The sequence below is a fragment of the Elephas maximus genome, chromosome 9, assembly GCF_024166365.1.
Source record: "Elephas maximus indicus isolate mEleMax1 chromosome 9, mEleMax1 primary haplotype, whole genome shotgun sequence".
Taxonomy (NCBI): domain Eukaryota; kingdom Metazoa; phylum Chordata; class Mammalia; order Proboscidea; family Elephantidae; genus Elephas; species Elephas maximus.
In genome coordinates this window covers 92,600,250-92,618,818 of record NC_064827.1, presented here as the reverse complement: position 1 = coordinate 92,618,818, position 18,569 = coordinate 92,600,250, and the positions used below count along the sequence as shown (strand labels likewise).

The 18,569-nt window shown below is 41.7% G+C and overlaps 1 protein-coding gene across 1 annotated transcript in view; it reads right to left on the bottom strand.

The window, feature by feature from the left end:
- PCSK5 (proprotein convertase subtilisin/kexin type 5) overlaps positions 1-18,569 on the bottom strand; it is a 492,175-nt gene that overhangs the window by 20,857 nt on the left and 452,749 nt on the right. Inside the window, exons 29-32 of the mRNA XM_049895206.1 lie at positions 18,264-18,459; positions 12,617-12,834; positions 10,527-10,763; positions 715-945 (exon numbers count right to left, since the gene is read on the bottom strand). Of these exons, the coding sequence (XP_049751163.1) occupies positions 715-945; positions 10,527-10,763; positions 12,617-12,834; positions 18,264-18,459 (882 nt within the window). The remainder of the gene's footprint in view (positions 1-714; positions 946-10,526; positions 10,764-12,616; positions 12,835-18,263; positions 18,460-18,569) is intronic.

Below are 18,569 nucleotides of genomic sequence, written 5' to 3'. Positions count from 1 at the left end.
GAAAACAGAAAGGGGATGGCCAACATGATGACATGATCCCACAACATCAACTTTCCATGTCTAGTCTTGAATGTATTCCCTTCAATATAAGGTTTTGACCCCAAATTCTGCCGTTTTTTTGTCTATACAATGTAGCTCTTTAACTTCAGCCCTTCATCCACCAGCTTCAGACGGAGACACTGATCTTTGCTTTTTCTTCCTCTTTAACAACATTTAGGGTTGGAAGGTAAAGCTGGGCTGGTTAGAAAGTTAAAAAAAAAAAAAGAGAGAATTTCTGGTGTCATGATTTAGCATGCGGTGTTTAGAGGCAACTACCTCTCCAGCTTCTGCTTAACCTGATAGGATGGAAGCCAGGCTCTCCTGAATTATTAGTGTGAGCAACTGGTCGGCTATAGATCGGAAACTCGTTTGTCTCCATAACTCCATGCAGCATTGGCACAGGCACTGGTTGAAAAGTCAAATACTGTTAGAGCTGCTGCCCAAAGTGCTGTGGACTCACCTGCATTGGGAGACTCTGAGCTACTCAAGAGTAGGTCATGCCATTCATTTCACAAATCCACAAATTAAAAAGAAGGAAGCCAATAGCTACTGTGTACCAGGCATAGTACAAGGTACTATGTACATAGTACAAGGTACTGTGTACCAGGCATAGTACAAGGTAGTTTCCCAGATGGAGGGAAAAACAAACCTGCGCTCAGAGGAAAAGTTACTCACTTAGAAGAAGGCTTTCCCTTGGGCAGGCACGGCACTGGTCCTTGGTGGGCCCCATGCATTGGAGACACTTGATGTGACAGGGCTTGCACGCGTGAGCCTCCTCATCCCAGTACTCCGCTTGGGTGCACTCCTTGTAAGCCACACAGTGCCCATGGCTGTTCTTCCACAGGCCTTCTTGGCAGGTTGTGCAGGTCCCCGGGAATGTGCAGGCCTTGCAGCTCTTGTGGCAATCTGTGGACGCGGTGGGGGCAGCATGAAGAGAGTGAGAGAGGGTCAGGGCACCCCTCTAGGAAATTAATTCCCCTGGAACATGTGTGCACATTTCCCCCATATATCTTCCAGAGATTTCTAAGGCTCTGTGCTAAGGGTAAGAGTCCCTGGGTGGTGTAAATGGTAAACACGCATGGCTGCTAGCTAAAAGATTGGAGGTTCAAGTCCACCCAGAGGTTCTTTGGAAAAACTGCCTGGCCATCTACTTCCAAAAAAAATCAGTTACTGAAAACCCTACGGAGCACAGTTCTACTCTGACACGTATGGGGTCACCATGAGTCAGAGCCGACTTGACAGCAGCTGGTTATTGGTTTGATGCCAAGGGTGTGGAGCCATGGACTTGGTACAGCCCTTAGGCTCTGGGGTGGGGCATTCTTGTTCCAAAATGAGAAACCAATGACTGTTTCCCTTTCTCTGTAATACCCAGAGAGCCTCTTTCCTACAGTAGCCATTTTGGGAATACTAGTAAGTCACACAGTGTAATTACCCAAACTGCAACAAAAGTAAATAAGATCAAGTCCACAGCAGCAAGTTAAACACTAGTATATGGCCTTTCACCATCATAATCCCTATGGCCATGGTCCTCCACTCACCTTCCAGAATGCCCTGAGCTCATCACTAATGTTTCCAGTTGCCATCAAGTCAGTTCCGACTCATGGTGACACCATGCATGTCACAGCAGAATGGTGCTCCGTAAGACTCTCGATGGCTGATTCCTTGGAAGTAAAATGCCAGGCTTTTCTTCTGAGGTACCTCTGGGTAGACTTTGATCTCCAACCTTTCTGTTAGCAGCTGAGCACTTAAATGTTTGCACCACCCAGGGACTCCAGTTAAAACATGAGGAGATATAAACAATAGCAGACCCTTTCTTGAAAGTGTAGGGATTAAAGTGCTGAGGGGTGAGATGGTGTGGGAGACCATCTCAGAGCAGAGGCTCTGCCCCTGAGGGTGATGGGGGGAGGGGTTCAGGGCGGCAAACAACAGAGGGAGACCAGAGGCACCGAGAAAGTCCTCTATGGGACAAAATTTGCTTATGCTGCTATAAACCTATCACTGCTTAACATTTTTTTTTTTAATAACTTTTATTAAGCTTCAAGTGAACATTTACAAATCCAATCAGTCTGTCACATATAAGTTTACATACATCTCACTCCCTACTCCCACTTGCTCTCCCCCTCTTGAGTCAGCCCTTTCAGTCTCTCCTTTCTTGACAATTTTGCCAGCTTCCCTCTCTCTCTATCCTCCCATCCCCCCTCCAGACAAGAGTTGCCAACACAATCTCAAGTGTCCACCTGATATAATTAGCTCACTCTTCATCAGCGTCTCTCTCCCACCCGCTGACCAGTCCCTTTCATTTCTGATGAGTTGTCTTCGGGGATGGTTCCTGTCCTGTGTCAACTGAAGGTCTGGGGAGCATGGCCGCCGGGATTCCTCCAGTCTCAGTCAGACCATTAAGTTTGGTCTTTTTATGAGAATTTGGGGTCTGTATCCCACTGATCTCCTGCTCCCTCAGGGGTCCTCTGCTGTGCTCCCTGTCAGGGCAGTCATCGATTGTGGCCGGGCACCAACTAGTTCTTCTGGTCTCAGGATGATGTAGGTCTCTGGTTCATGTGGCCCTTTCTGTCTCTTGGGCTCTTAGTTGTCGTGTGGCCTTGGTGTTCTTCATTTTCCTTTGCTCCAGGTGGGTTGAGACCAACTGATGCATCTTAGATGGCCGCTTGTTAGCATTTAAGACCCCAGACGCCACATTTCAAAGTGGGATGCAGAATGATTTCATAATAGAATTATTTTGCTAATTGACTTAGAAGTCCCCGCAAACCATGTTCCCCAGACCCCCGCACTTGCTCCGCTGACCTTTGAAGCATTCATTTTATCCCAGAAACTTCTTTGCTTTTGGTCCAGTCCAATTGAGCTGACCTTCCATGTATTGAGTGTTGTCTTTCCCTTCTCCTAAAGCAGTTCTTATCTACTGACTAATCAATAAAAAACCCTCTCCCACCCTCCCTCCCTCACCCCCTCGTAACCACAAAAGTATGTGTTCTTCTCAGGTTTACTATTTCTCAAGATCTTATAATAGTGGTCTTATACAATATTTGTCCTTTTGCCTCTGACTAATTTCGCTCAGCATAATGCCTTCCAGGTTCCTCCATGTTATGAAATGTTTCAGAGATTCGTCACTGTTCTTTATCGATGCGTAGTATTCCATTGTGTGAATATACCACAATTTATTTACCCATTCATCCGTTGATGGACACCTTGGTTGCTTCCAACTTTTTGCTATTGTAAACAGAGCTGCAATAAACATGGGTGTGCATATATCTGTTTGTATGAAGGCTCTTGTATCTCTAGGGTATATTCCTAGGAGTGGGATTTCTGGGTTGTATGGTAGTTCTATTTCTAACTGTTTAAGATAACGCCAGATGGATTTCCAAAATGGTTGTACCATTTTACATTCCCACCAGCAATGTATAAGAGTTCCAATCTCTCCGCAGCCTCTCCAACATTTATTATTTTGTGTTTTTTGGATTAATGCCACCTTGCTGGTGTGAGATGGAATCTCATCGTAGTTTTAATTTGCATTTCTCTAATGGCTAATGATCGAGAGCATTTTCTCATGTATCTGTTGGCTGCCTGAATATCTTCTTTAGTGAAATGTGTGTTCATATCCTTTGTCCACTTCTTGATTGGGTTGTTTGTCTTTTTGTGGTTGAGTTTTGACAGAATCATGTAGATTTTAGAGATCAGGCGCTGGTCGGAGATGTCATAGCTGAAAATTCTTTCCCAATCTGTAGGTGGTCTTTTTACTCTTTTGGAGAAGTCTTTAGATGAGCATAGGTGTTTGATTTTTAGGAGCTCCCAGTTATCGGGTTTCTCTTCATCATTTTTGGTAATGTTTTGTATTCTGTTTATACCTTGTATTAGGGCTCCTAGGGTTGTCCCAATTTTTTCTGCCATGATCTTTATCGTTTTAGTCTTTATGTTTAGGTCTTTGATCCACTTGGAGTTAGTTTTTGTGCATGGTGTGAGGTATGGGTCCTGTTTCATTTTTTTGCAAATGGATATCCAGTTATGCCAGCACCATTTGTTAAAAAGGCTATCTTTTCCCCAGTTAATTGACACCGGTCCTTTGTCAAATATCAGCTGCTCATACGTGGATGGATCTATGTCTGGGTTCTCAATTCTGTTCCATTGGTCTATGTGTCTGTTGTTGTACCAATACCAGGCTGTTTTGACTACTGTGGCTGTATAATAGGTTCTGAAGTCAGGTAAGGTGAGGCCTCCCACTTTTTTCTTCTTTTTCAGTAGTGCTTTGCTTATCCGGGGCTTCTTTCCCTTCCATATGAAATTGGTGATTTGTTTCTCTATCCCCTTAAAATATGACATTGGAATTTGGATCGGAAGTGCATTAAATGTATAGATGGCTTTTGGTAGAATAGACATTTTTACTATGTTAAGTCTTCCTATCCATGAGCAAGGTATGTTTTTCCACTTAAGTATGTCCTTTTGAATTTCTTGTAGTAGAGCTTTGTAGTTGTCTTTGTATAGGTCTTTTACATCCTTGGTAAGATTTATTCCTAAGTATCTTATCTTCTTGGGGGCTACTGTGAATGGTATTGATTTGGTTATTTCCTCTTCGGTGTTCTTTTTGTTGATGTAGAGGAATCCAAGTGATTTTTGTATGTTTATTTTATAACCTGAGACTCTGCCAAACTCTTCTATTAGTTTCAGTAGTTTTCTGGAGGATTCCTTAGGGTTTTCTGTGTATATAATCATGTCATCTGCAAATAGTGATAACTTTACTTCTTCCTTGCCAATCCGGATACCTTTTATTTCTTTGTCTAGCCTAATTGCCCTGGCTAGGACTTCCAACACGATGTTGAATAAGAGTGGTGATAAAGAGCATCCTTGTCTGGTTCCAGTTCTCAAGGGAAATGCTTTCAGGTTCTCTCCATTTAGAGTGATATTGGCTGTTGGCTTTGCATAGATGCCCTTTATTATGTTGAGGAATTTTCCTTCAATTCCTATTTTGGTAAGAGTTTTTATCATGAATGGGTGTTGGACTTTGTCAAATGCCTTTTCTGCATCAATTGATAAGATCATGTGGTTTTTGTCTTTTGTTTTATTTATGTGATGGATTACATTAATGGTTTTTCTGATATTAAACCAGCCTTGCATACCTGGTATAAATCCCACTTGATCAGGGTGAATTATTTTTTTGATGTGTTGTTGGATTCTATTGGCTAGAATTTTGTTGAGGATTTTTGCATCCATGTTCACGAGGGATATAGGTCTATAATTTTCTTTTTTTGTAATGTCTTTACCTGGTTTTGGTATCAGGGAGATGGTGGCTTCATAGAATGAGTTGGGTAGTATTCCGTCATTTTCTATGCTTTGGAATACCTTTAGTAGTAGTGGTGTTAACTCTTCTCTGAAAGTTTGGTAGAACTCTGCAGTGAAGCCGTCCGGGCCAGGGCTTTTTTTTGTTGGGAGTTTTTTGATTACCGTTTCAATCTCTTTTTTTGTTATGGGTCTATTTAGTTGTTCTACTTCTGAATGTGTTAGTTTAGGTAGGTAGTGTTTTTCCAGGAATTCATCCATTTCTTCTAGGTTTTCAAATTTGTTAGAGTACAATTTTTCATAATAATCTGATATGATTCTTTTAATTTCATTTGGTTCTGTTGTGATGTGGTCCTTCTCATTTCTTATTCGGGTTATTTGTTTCCTTTCCTGTTTTTCTTTAGTCAGTCTAGCCAATGGTTTATCAATTTTGTTAATTTTTTCAGAGAACCAGCTTTTGGCTTTGTTAATTCTTTCAATTGTTTTTCTGTTCTCTAATTCATTTAGTTCAGCTCTAATTTTTATTACTTGTTTTCTTCTGGTGCCTGATGGGTTCTTTTGTTGCTCACTTTCTATTTGTTCAAGTTGTAGGGACAGTTCTCTGATTTTGGCTCTTTCTTCCTTTTGTATGTGTGCATTTATCGATATAAATTGGCCTCTGAGCACTGCTTTTGCTGTGTCCCAGAGGTTTTGATAGGAAGTATTTTCATTCTCGTTGCTTTCTATGAATTTCCTTATTCCCTCCTTGATGTCTTCTATAACCCAGTCTTTTTTCAGGAGGGTATTGTTCATTTTCCAAGTATTTGATTTCTTTTCCCTAGTTTTTCTGTTATTGATCTCTAGTTTTATTGCCTTGTGGTCTGAGAAGATGCTTTGTAATATTTCGATGTTTTGGACTCTGCAAAGGTTTGTTTTATGACCTAATATGTGGTCTATTCTAGAGAATGTTCCATGTGCACTAGAAAAAAAAGTATATTTTGCAGCAGTTGGGTGGAGAGTTCTGTATAAGTCAATGAGGTCAAGTTAGTTGATTGTCGTAATTAGATCTTCCGTGTCTCTGTTGAGCTTCTTACTGGATGTCCTGTCCTTCTCCGAAAGTGGTATGTTGAAGTCTCCTACTATAATTGTGGAGGTATCCATCTTGCTTTTCAATTCTGTTAAAATTTGATTTATGTATCTTGCAGCCCTGTCATTGGGTGCATAAATATTTAATATGGGTATATCTTCCTGATCAATTGTCCCTTTTATCATTATATAGTGTCCTTCTTTATCCTTTGTGGCGGATTTAAGTCTAAAGTCTATTTTGTCAGAAATTAATATTGCTACTCCTCTTCTTTTTTGCTTATTGTTTGCTTGATATACTTTTTTCCATCCTTTGAGTTTTAGTTTGTTTGTGTCTCTAAGTCTAAGGTGTGTCTCTTGTAGGCAGCATATAGATGGCTCGTGTTTCTTTATCCAGTCTGTGACTCTCTGTCTCTTTATTGGTGAATTTATTGGTGCATTTAGTCCATTTACATTCAGGGTAATTATAGATAAATAAGTTTCTAGTGCTGTCATTTTGATGCCTTTTTATGTGTGTTGTTGACAATTTCATTTTTCCACATACTTTTTTGTGCTGAGGCGTTTTTCTTAGTAAATTGTGAGATCCTCATTTTCATAGTGCTTGACTTTATGTTAGTTGAGTCGTTACGTTTTTCTTGGTTTTTATCTTGAGTTATAGAGTTGTTATACCTTTTTGTGGTTACCTTATTATTTACCCCTATTTTTCTAAGTAAAAACCTAACTTGTATGGTTCTATATCGCCTTGTATCACTCTCCATATGGCAGTTCAATGCCTCCTGTATTTAGTCCCTCTTTTTGATTATTGTGATCTTTTACCTATTGACTTCCATGATTCCCTGTTATGTGTATTTTTTTTTTTAATTAATCTTAATTTGTTTGTTTTTGTGATTTCCCTATTTGAGTTGATATCTGGACGTTCTGTTTTGTGACCTTGTGTTGTGCTGATATCTGATATTATTGGTTCTCTGACCAAACAATATCCTTTAGTATTTCTTGTAGCTTTGGTTTGGTTTTTGCAAATTCTCTAAACTTGTGTTTGTCTGTAAATATCTTAATTTCGCCTTCATATTTCAGAGAGAGTTTTGCTGGATATATGGTCCTTGGCTGGCAGTTTTTCTCCTTCAGTGTTCTGTATATGTGGTCCCATTCCCTTCTTGCCTGCATGGTTTCTGCTGAGTAGTCAGAACATATTCTTATTGATTCTCCCTTGAAGGAAACCTTTCTTTTCTCCCTGGCTGCTTTTAAAATTTTCTGTTTATCTTTGGTTTTGGTGAGTTTGATGATAATATGTCTTGTTGTTTTTCTTTTTGTATCAATCTTAAGTGGGGTTCGATGAGCATCTTGGATAGATATCCTTTCGTCTTTCATGATGTCAGGGAAGTTTTCTGTCAGGAGTTCTTCAACTATTTTCTCAGTGTTTTCTGTCCCCCCTCCCTGTTCTGGGACTCCAATCACCCGCAGGTTATCCTTCTTGATAGAGTCCCACATAATTCTTAGGGTTTCTTCATTTTTTTTAATTCTTTTTTCTGATTTTTTTTTCAGCTATGTTGGTGTTGATTTCCTGGTCCTCCAGATGTCCCAGTCTGCATTCTAATTGCTCGAGTCTGCTCCTCTGACTTCCTAGTGCGTTGTCTAATTCTGTTATTTTATTGTTAATCTTTTGGATTTCTACATGTTGTCTCTCTATGGATTCTTGCAACTTATTAATTGTTCCAGTATGTTCTTGAATAATCTTTTTGAGTTCTTCAACAGTTTTATCAGTGTGTTCCTTGGCTTTTTCTGCAGTTATCTTAATTTCATTTGTGATATCATTAAGCATTCTGTAAATTAGTTTTTTATATTCTGTATCTGATAATTCCAAGATTGTATCTTCATTTGGGAAAGATTTTGATTCTTTTGTTTGGGGGGTTGGAGAAGCTGTCATGGTCTGCTTCTTTAAGTGGTTTGATATGGATTGTTGTCTCCGAGCCATCACTGGGAAACTAGTTTTTCCAGAAAATCCGCTGCGTCCAGTCCAAATCCCTGCGGGATGGTTCCCCGGCTCGGACGCTGCTCTTTCTGCTCCAAGACCAGTCACTGCCTCCCGGGGACTTCTCCTACCGGCTGCATCCCACGCCGCCCGCGGAACCGGCTGGTCCCCCTCCCGGGGTTAGTTCAGGGGGTGGAGCAGCTCTCTGTGCTTGTGCCGTACCTGACTGGTACGCTGGCTCCAGGCTCTGGAAACAATCGCTGCTTCCCCGTATTAGTTCGTTCTCCGTCTCTAAATCTGTGTTTGTTGTTCAGGGTTCGTAGATTGTTATGTATGTGATCGATTCACTTGTTTTTCCGTGTCTTTGTTGTAAGAGGGATCTGAGGTAGCGTCTGCCTAGTCCGCCATCTTGGCTCCGCCACTGTTTAACATTTTAATAACAATCGTCCACTCTGGTGACTCTTGAAGGCTCATTATCTCCGTTGTAAATCTCCACGTGAGAATCTTTTTTGATCAGCAGTTCACAGCCACATTGGTGAGGAGGGCTGATGGGATTTTTTACTAATAATAGTTACATGACTAAGGCTTATAAAAATTCTTTAAATAATTTAAAAATAAATTAGAACAGATTCAAAGTATGCTTCTTTGAATGGGAGGGAAAGGGGTGGAAGGACAGCTCTGGGGCTAGAATTACGCAAACCCAAGAGCCTGTTTTGTCTGGGCAGAAATGCAAACTCTTGGGAGGCTCCCTGGGAGGCTGTGCTCAGCCATGCTTCCTGGAAGTCTTTTTTTTTAATTTTTTAAAATCATATATATATATATATAATTTATTTTGTTGAGTTCTTGAGAACATACACAGGCAGTTGTCATTATTGTGTGCTGTTGAGTTGATTCCTACTTGTAGCAACCCTATAGGACAGAGCTGAAACACCCCATAGGGTTTCCTAGGCTGTCACCCTACAAGAACAGATTGCCAGGTCTTTCCTCCCATGGAGCATCCGGTGAGTTCAAACTGGTAACCTTTCAGTTAGCAGCTAAACACTTAACCATTGTGCCACGAGGGCTTCTATACACAGCAGAACATAACACTAATTCAACAATTTCTACGTGTACAATTCAGTGACATTGATTACATTCTTCAAGTTGTGCAAGCATTCTCACCCTTTGTCATGGATTGATTTATGTCCCCCCCCCAATTTTTTTTTTTCCAAAATGTGTGTATTAACTTGCTTAGGCCGTGATTCCCAGTATTCTGTGGTTGTCTTCCATTTTGTGATTGTAATTTTATGTTAAAGAGGATGAGGATGGGATGGTAACACCCTTACCAGGTCACATCCTGATCCAATATAAAGGGAGTTTCCCTGGGGTGTGGCCTGTGTCACCTTTTATCTCTCGAGAGATAAAAAGAATGGGAAGTAAGCAGAGAGTTGGGGACTTCATACCACCAAGAAAGCAGTGCCAGGAGCAGAATGCGTAATATATGATTTTGTACCTGGGGTCCCTGCACAGAGAAGCTCCTAGTCTGGGGGAAAACTGATGAGAAAGCCTACCGAGAGAGAGAAAGCCTGCCCCTTGAGATGACACTCTGAACTTGGACTTGTGACCTCCTTTTTGTTAAAGCCATCCACTTGTGATATTCCTGTTATAGCAGCACTAGATGACTAAGACACCCTCCTTTTCCAAATCGTTTTCCCTCACTAACATAAACTTACTGCTGCCTAAGCTTCCTATCTAAACTTTTGAGTTGCTGTTGTCAATTTGATCCCATATAGATAGATAGTTTTTGAAGGAGCACAACGCTCAAGACAGACATTCTTTACTATGGTATTTCAAGCAAATAATGTGCACATTTTTTTTTTGCCATTGGCTTCCTCCCCGAGAGAGGCATTTAGCTAGCATCGTATGTTAATTTTTTTTACAGCAACACATAAAAATCTAGTATAGCAGCATTTATGAAAATACCTTGCAGGGGAAAGGAGCAGTTGGCAAACAAATGTAGAGGGTGCACGCTTTTTGTGCAAAAGTGAAACTATTGTTTAAAGAAGGCTTTAGGGAATATTTTTGGTTTAAGGCTTAAGGTTTAAAGATTATCTCAGGAGAGTAGTTTTGGGGGTTCATTGAGCCGCAATGGCTCCAGAAAATCTGGATTCCATGGCTTTCTGGAAGTCTTTACCTTTGCAATCATTACTTTCTCTTTCAAAGTAAGTTCCTGTTGGACACTCGTCCAAACACTGCCCATCGTAGAGGACCAAGGATGTGTCAGCACAGAGGTCGCAGTCATCCTCATCGGGGCCACTGCACTCCAGGCAGTCTTCATGGCAGGGGACACACTGGCGGGAGTCCTCATAGAAGCCTTGGGGACAGGACTGGTGGCACACATCATTGTACAGGAAGAAATCGGGCATGCACTCTGCCGGGAAGGAGTGAAAAGTGAGTTATTCCTCTCAGAGGCTAAGAAAGGAATGCATTCCTTTGCAGTGGACTAGGACCTCTCCCTGCCACTGTGCTTCTTTCCACCTGCAGTGCACATTTGCCTTGGTTTCACCCTGCCAGAGTACATCCTAGATCGCTTGGGAGCAAGGGGCCACAGATAGTGGCTTAATTGGATAGTGCTGCATGTAAGCCTTGAAACGACCAGCCCCCTGGAGGTGCAAAAAAATTGTAGAGCTGTGACAGATGAGTGAAGGCTGAGATGTTGAAGGTACTATTTAGAAAACTTGAAAAGCATTTTACATTTTTAAAAATTTATTGGGGTCTTCACACTGTATTTAATACAGAAAGAAGGTTAGGAATTGTTGCCTTCATTAATTTCTTTGTTCATTGATAGTAGACCAATAAATAGCATAGACGGTTAATCCGTATGAAGAATGCACTGTGGACTTCTTTTTATTTGTGTTCACTTTTATATTTGGGGGAGAATCCGGAAAACCCTTTAGGTCACACCAAGAGAATACTTTAGATAGGACTGCCCCACATAAACGATCTGTGTTATTTTGGGAAGGACACTGGACAGCCTTTTTGGGGAGATAACTTTAGAGAGAGAGAGAAAAACTGTAGCCAGAGTGTTATTCTCAGCATCTTATGGCTGCTTGAACTTTTTATCTTTTATAACAACTGACACTCTCTAGCTACCTTTGTGTCTAGTTGTTTAGTATCAGTCCCTTCTGGTAGCACAGTGGTTAAGAGCTTGGCTACTAACCAAAAGGTTGGCAGTTTCAATCCACCAGCCACTCCCTGGAAGCCCATGGGGCAGGCAGTTCTACTCTGTCCTACGTGGTAGTTATGAGTTGGAATCAACTTGATGGCAATGGGTAATATAAGATTTTGTGCCCAAAATGTGGGACCTTAGATTCTTATCTGTGCCTCCAGCAGCTGAGGAGTGCTTGGCACACACTAAGTAATCAACAGAATCAAAATCACACCAGTTGCTCTCCAGTCAGCTTTGACTCATGGCAACTCCATGTGTGTCAAAGTAGACTATGCTCCATAGGGTTTTTAGTGGCTGAGTTTTTGGAAGTTGATTGCCAGGACTTTTTTTTTCCAATGTGCCTCTGGGTGGACTTGAACTGCTAACCTCTTGATTAGTAACCAAACGTAACTGTTGCATCACCCAGGGACTCCTACATGCCCAATTTGTTGTTGCCCTGGAGTTGATTCAGACTCATGGGACCCATGTGCATAGTAGGACTACGTTCCATAGGGTTTTCAAGGCTGTTGTGTTAGGAAGCAGTCTCTAGACCCGTCTTCCAGGTGCTGCTGGGTAGATTTGAGTTGCCAGTGTTTCAGCTAGTAACCGTTTACACCGCTCAGGTAAACTAAAACCCGTTGCCGTTGATTCCAACTCATAGTGACCCTATAGGACAGAGTAGAACTGCCCCATAGGATTTCCAAGGCTGTAAATCTTTACAGGAGCAGACTGCCACACCTTTCTCCTGCAGAGTGGCTGGTGGGTTCAAACTACTGACTTTTAGCAACTGCGCTCTTAACTACTGTGCCACCGGGGCTCCTTGGGACTCCAATACATGTGTATAAAAGAAATCTTGCAAAAAGCAGCTCTCATTTTTCTTAACTTGCAGAATGCATAATGTAAAGGCTTGGGATCACTCTTCATTTCCTCAGTGATGTGCATGGAGATGGACCTATTTCAGTAAAGGGAGTGAGACTGGTGCCCGCAGTTCTCTTTGAAACCCCATCCTCTGAGAGTCGGTCCCAGCCGGGCTGGCTCACTTGAGCCATACTTTGCCATGGAATGCTCCTGAGTACCTTTGCATGTCTCCTCGTGGATGCAGTCCTGGCACATCTCTGGGCACCGCCTGCACACGCCCTCCACAGCCACGTGTCTTTCAGAGCAGGCTTCACGGCACAGGCCCTGCTCCAGCACGAAACCTCCCTCACAGGAGAAGCAGTGGGTGGCGTTTCCTTCACAAGTCCTGCAAGGTGAGCTGCAGCGTTCACATAGACCCGCTTCTGCATAAAAGCCCCTGTGGAGAGAGGAGAGAGAACAACCAAGGAACCTTAAGCACTAGAGAAATTCCTCACAACTGGTGGCAAAGGACTCAGGCCTAAAAATGACAGGGCTGCTCCTATGGTAAGCCAAAATGAATCCATTGATAAGACTGACCGGGAATGTGTGGTTAATAAGAAAGTCTAGAAAAATAAAACAAAAGGGAAAGGTATTGTCACTGCATATTTAGTTTGTTTGAAAATCAACTGGTTTGTATGAAAATGAGCTGTTGTTTATTATTATTATTATCACACATAGCATGAAACATATTTTGAGAACATAGCATGAAACATATTTTGAGAACATGTCATTGGAATACACGTCTGTGGGATTCACTTCCTTCTGGGGAAATCTGATATCTGTATACAGAGTATTTCTGAATTACGAACACAGCACACCATATAAATCCCTTACTGGTACGTGAACACAGTGAATATAAAACCCCAACCCTCTCAGTATTTGGGAAATAAGAGCAGTATAGATAACATTTCTTTAAAGATGAAGAGAAGAGCTGGAACTTGCAGAAGCAGGAAAATCATAAACCAGTTTAGAGAAAATGAACTTTGATATCAAAGGTATCTATTCCAATTGCTTTCGATAGCAGTCCTTTCTTGGTCACCTGTTGTCATAACAGCAGAGGGCAACAGTAGCTCAGTGATAAAATTCTCACCTTCCACTCCAAAGACCAGGGTTTGATTCTTGACCAATATACCTCATCCCCAAGACAGCAACATCTGTCACTGGAGGCCTGCATGTTGCTGTGATGTGGAACAGGCTTCCGCAGAGCTTCCAGACTAAGACAGACTAGGAGGATAGGTCTGGTAATCTACTTCTGAAAATCAGCCAGTGAAAATCCTACAGATCACAACAGTCTGGTCTGCTACCGATCATGGGGACGGCACGCAACTGGGCAGCATTTTGTTCCGTTGTGCATAGGGTCAACATGAGTCATGGGCAAACCACCTCTTAAAAAAACAATCGTATATTTGCGATCATGTGTCGGTGAGTAGGGAGATCTAGGCTGGGCTTCCCTGGACTTGACTCCAAGCTGCACGTTGGGTCCAAGTCTTCTTTCTCCCTGGCACAAGGGGCTCTGGGATATATTCTTCTCATCACCATGACAGAAGCACAAAAGGGCACGCTCAACCAGCCAAACACATTTTAAGCTTCTGCTTGCCTCTCTTCTGCTAACATCCCATGGGCCAAAGTAAGGTCCATAACCAAGTCCAAAGTCAAGGGCTAGGGAAGTACATTCTGCCTCTAGTGAAAGTTCTGCAAAGTTACAACGTAGACAGTGTGGATCTAGAGAGGCGTGGAGAATTGCAGCCAATAACAAAATCTGCCAGAAAAAAAAAAAAAGCCCTCTTTAAATCCCGACACTCATTTTACCAGATGGGCTCTCAACGCTCAGCCTGGTCAAGGCCATCAGGGGTTAGCTTCTGCAGCATGAGTAGTTCTAGCACAGCACCCGAGAAGAAGCAGTATGAAAAAACCTTCCTCAGATTCTTCTCGTAAGGAAGTCAGGGGATGGTGGATTAGATGATGCAACGAAAGGAATGGAATCAAGGGGGGAAGAATCCATTGAAGACTAGTGCTAACTAAACAATAAGTGAACACCAGAAACTCTGTTGAAAGGCAGCCAGAAGGCAACACGAGAAGGTGTTTTTCTGAAAGCCACTTTGCTAAAATCAGCCTTCACTACTCAGATCCACCCTGTTATTTGTCTTCTGCTGTCTTCTCTCCGCATTTACAAAGTCTTTTTGTTAATGTTTTATTTCACTGTATTTTTTTTTTTAAATTTATGAAGACAAATACAATTTCTTTTGAAAAGAAATGGCCACATGTATTGAATTGTTAAGTTCGAAGTACTTTATGTTGAAGTCTTTCCGCTCAGATAAATCTATGCAATGCAGAAGCAGAAGGTTCTGGAGCTTCATCTATATTTTACAGACATCCAAGACGGTCACAGCCAGTGCTTAAAGGAAGACTGGTTTTCTCGCACCAGAGCCTCAAATCTGTTCATATTTGGTGAATTTAAGTACATCTTAAATTTTTTGCTGCCTTTTAAACAGTCACTAAGATGTTACTGCTCAATCCTTTCTTCTTTCATGAACATATGCCATATACCGTAGTTGAAAAAGTGGTGGCCATTATTGAGGCTTATAAATAATTCTGAATACCTCGATGCCATGTCATTGCAGGTGGTGTTCCGTTATAAATCTTATTACTATTCTAGGATGGATCGCACCCAAAAGGGCAATTTCTCAGAAATAGCAACAACATCTCTCAAGGCAAGCTGGTTAGTATATATTCCTCAGATTTCATCTCCCCTGCTTTTTTGGTCAACACAGAGATGAAGGACACTGAAGTAATGAGATCACCCTACTCAAAACAGGAGGGCAGATGCTCCTAATTTCATAGCCTTCAGGATTTTCAGGACATGCTAGGAGCTTCTCTAAAAACCAATTGTTGTCCAGTCGACTCTGACATATGGTGACCCTATGTGTGTCAGAGTAGAACTGAGCTCAAGCTGAATCATGCTCAAAGTAGGGTTGGTTCTCAATGGCTGATTCTTCAGAAGTAGATCATCAGGCCTTCCTTTCAAATCACTGAGTGGACTCTAACCTCCAATCTTTTGGTTAGCAGCTGAGCACATTAACCATTTGCACTACCCAGGGACTACAGAAGTTTCCCTATTGCTCAAAAAATACAAAATATCTTGGCCGCTGTGTATCTGCTCGGTGCTCCAATGTGGTTCAACCCCAATCTGGGAGGAATGAAGTGTCAAGTGGCCAGCTAATTGGAGAAGAGCAAATTACATCTCTTTCTGCCTTGTTTTTATGCATCATCAATCCCTGAAGCATTCAAAGAGTCCAAGAGGAAGTTGGGAAAAAGAGAGTCATGATCAAATGAGTAAGGCAATGGTAATGACAACCAGTTCAACCCACCATGGGAGAGGTTAATGAGGAAGCAATGATTGAGTTTGGTGGGTAGATTTCTGGCCTTCACCTTTGTTTTACAATAACTGCTGACTGCTGAGGTTGGGGCATGGTTGATGGGGCTGGAGAAGAGTGGGAAGCTGGGAGTATCAGGACTCCCTGATTTTGTGTCTCTACTGATATGGCCTTTTCCCACTGTGATTTCTTACTCTGACCCTTTCTTCCCCATCCTCAAATTCCTGTCTGACAAAATCCTTTAAGAGCTATCCTTCATTAACATCTTCTTAAATACCCAGCCTAGGGTGAAACTTGAAAACATTACACTAAGTGAAAGAAACCGTCACAAAAGACCACATGTTATATGATTCCGTTTATATGAAATGTCCAGTAGAGGCAAGTCCATAGAAACAGAAAGTAGATTAGTGGTTGCTCAGGGATGAAGAGGAGGGGGATGAGGTAAATTGGGGGTGACTAAAAAAAAAAAAAAATTTTTTTTTTTTTTTAGCTAAAAGGGTATGGCCAATAAGATGAGTAAGGAAGCCTGAGAAAATTTTCTGTTCTCTTAAAAAGAGGTAAACAAGGAGAGACTGTGGTTGTGGCTGCGTTAGGTGGTGATGTTTGGAGCTGGAGCAGACAGCTTGGGACCAGGAGAGGAGCTGGCTGGAGAAGACAAACTACAGATGGCGTAGCGGCAAATTGGACAGACTGTGGAGTTTTGATGATGTTGCTGGCCACTGAACTAATATTGGATTTCCAAACTTTTAGTTAAGTGAGATAATAAACCCTGGAGCATCTCAGCCATTTTACTTGGCATTTCGGTTGCTTGTTGCTAAAAGTTTCCTGATAGATTTTTCCACTCATCCTTCCTACTTCTTGTTTATTTATTTATTTATTTTTCTAGTTGTATTTGTTTTGTTGTTGTTTTTGAGAATATACACAGCAAAATATACACCAATTCAACAGTTTCTACATGTACAATTCAGTGACCTTGATTACATTCTTTGAGTTGTTCAACCATTCTCACCCTCTTTTACTGAGTTGTTCCTCCCCCATTAAAGCAAACTGACTGCCCCCTAAGGTTCCTATCTAATCTTTCTGGTTGCTGTTGTCAATTTGATCCCATGTAGATAGTTCTTAAAAGAGCATAATGTTCAAGGCAGACCTTTTTTTTTTTTTTTTTTTACTAAAGTTAAACCATTATTTGGTTTTAAGAAGACTTCAGGAGATATTTTTGGTTTAAGATTTAAAGATGATCTTGGGGCAATAGTTTCAGGGGTTCATCTACCCTCTGTGGCTCCAGAAAGTCTGGAGTCCATGAGAATTTGAATTCTATTCTGTGTTTTCTTCCTTTTGATCAGTATTCTTCTATGTGATCTTTGATCAAAATATTAAGTAATGGTAGTTGGGCATCATCTAGTTCTCCTGGTCTCCTGGCAAAGGAGGCAATTGTTCATGGAGGCAATTAGCCACACATTCCATATCCTCATCCTGTTCTTGACTCTCCTTCTTTCTCTTTTGTCCAGGTGAAGAGATACCAATTATTGTGCCTTAGGGGGACACTTGCAAGCTTTTAAGACCATACCTACTCTTTTTAGGTAAATCCTGGAAGTTGGACTGTTGATAGAGGGAAAAAAAAACCCATTGCCATCGAGGCAATTCCAACTCATAGCAACCCTATAGAAGAGAGTAGGACTGCCCCATAGGGTTTCCAAGGAGCACCTGTGGATTTGAACTGCCTTCTGTTTGGTTAGCAGCCATAGCTCTTAAACACTGTGCCACCAGGGTTTGTTGATAGGAAGAGCAAAGGAATTATAAGAAATGAGATTAAGGAAAACATCCGGAATAGACAAATAATTACCCTGGTATTATTATTTATTTAGGTCGCTGGGTGGCACAAGTCGTTTGTGTTCAACTCCTAACCAAAAGGAAGGTTGGCAATTAAAAGACACCCAGTGGCATCGTGGAAGAAAGGCTTGGCGCTCTGCTTTCGTAAAGATTATAGCCAAGAAAACCCTATGAAGTAGTTCAACTGTGTAACACATATAGGGTCACCATGAGTCGAAACTGACTCAACAGCAATGAGTGTGTTTGTTTTGTATTATTTATAATTAATATCTCACTAATTTTAAACATTTAGAAGAGATCCATGCATTTCACAGTTTATCACAGCCTTACTTTTGTGATGGAGAAATAGAGCTAACAACACTTGAACATTAATACAAGATGAAAAAAGAACATATTTTCGTAAGTAAAAATTGATACACATAACAGTCACATGGGAGAAGGGTGCATCTTGTCTTGTGCGAGTTTTGGCTGCTGTGGTCAACAGAGCTGTCAGGCAGTCCAGACAGGGCATTTATGAGGACGCTGTGCCCAGGGAGGAGAACAGTTCTTTGATGAATAAGAAGGAACTACCCCCAAAGTAGAATGAACATGAACAGAGAGGAAAAGGAAAAGGGAAACTTACTCGGGGCACTTGGAGTAGCACCTGCCATTATGGAGAAAGAGAGGGTGGTCAGGCTGAGTCCGGCACTCTTTGCAAAGATTGGCTTCTGAGCAAAAGGCACAGTCTTCCGTACAGTTCTCACAGCTGCCACTCCTTGCTGAGGGCCATGTGCCTTGGGGGCAGGAGGAGACACAGGCCTGAGCCAACAGGTACGCACCTAGAGCCACAGTGAAGAGTGCAGAGAACCACCATCATGTGTCTGTCCTGATGGGCACACATTCATACAGAGAACTGACACCCACTAGAGCAATTTTAATCTTTCCAGAG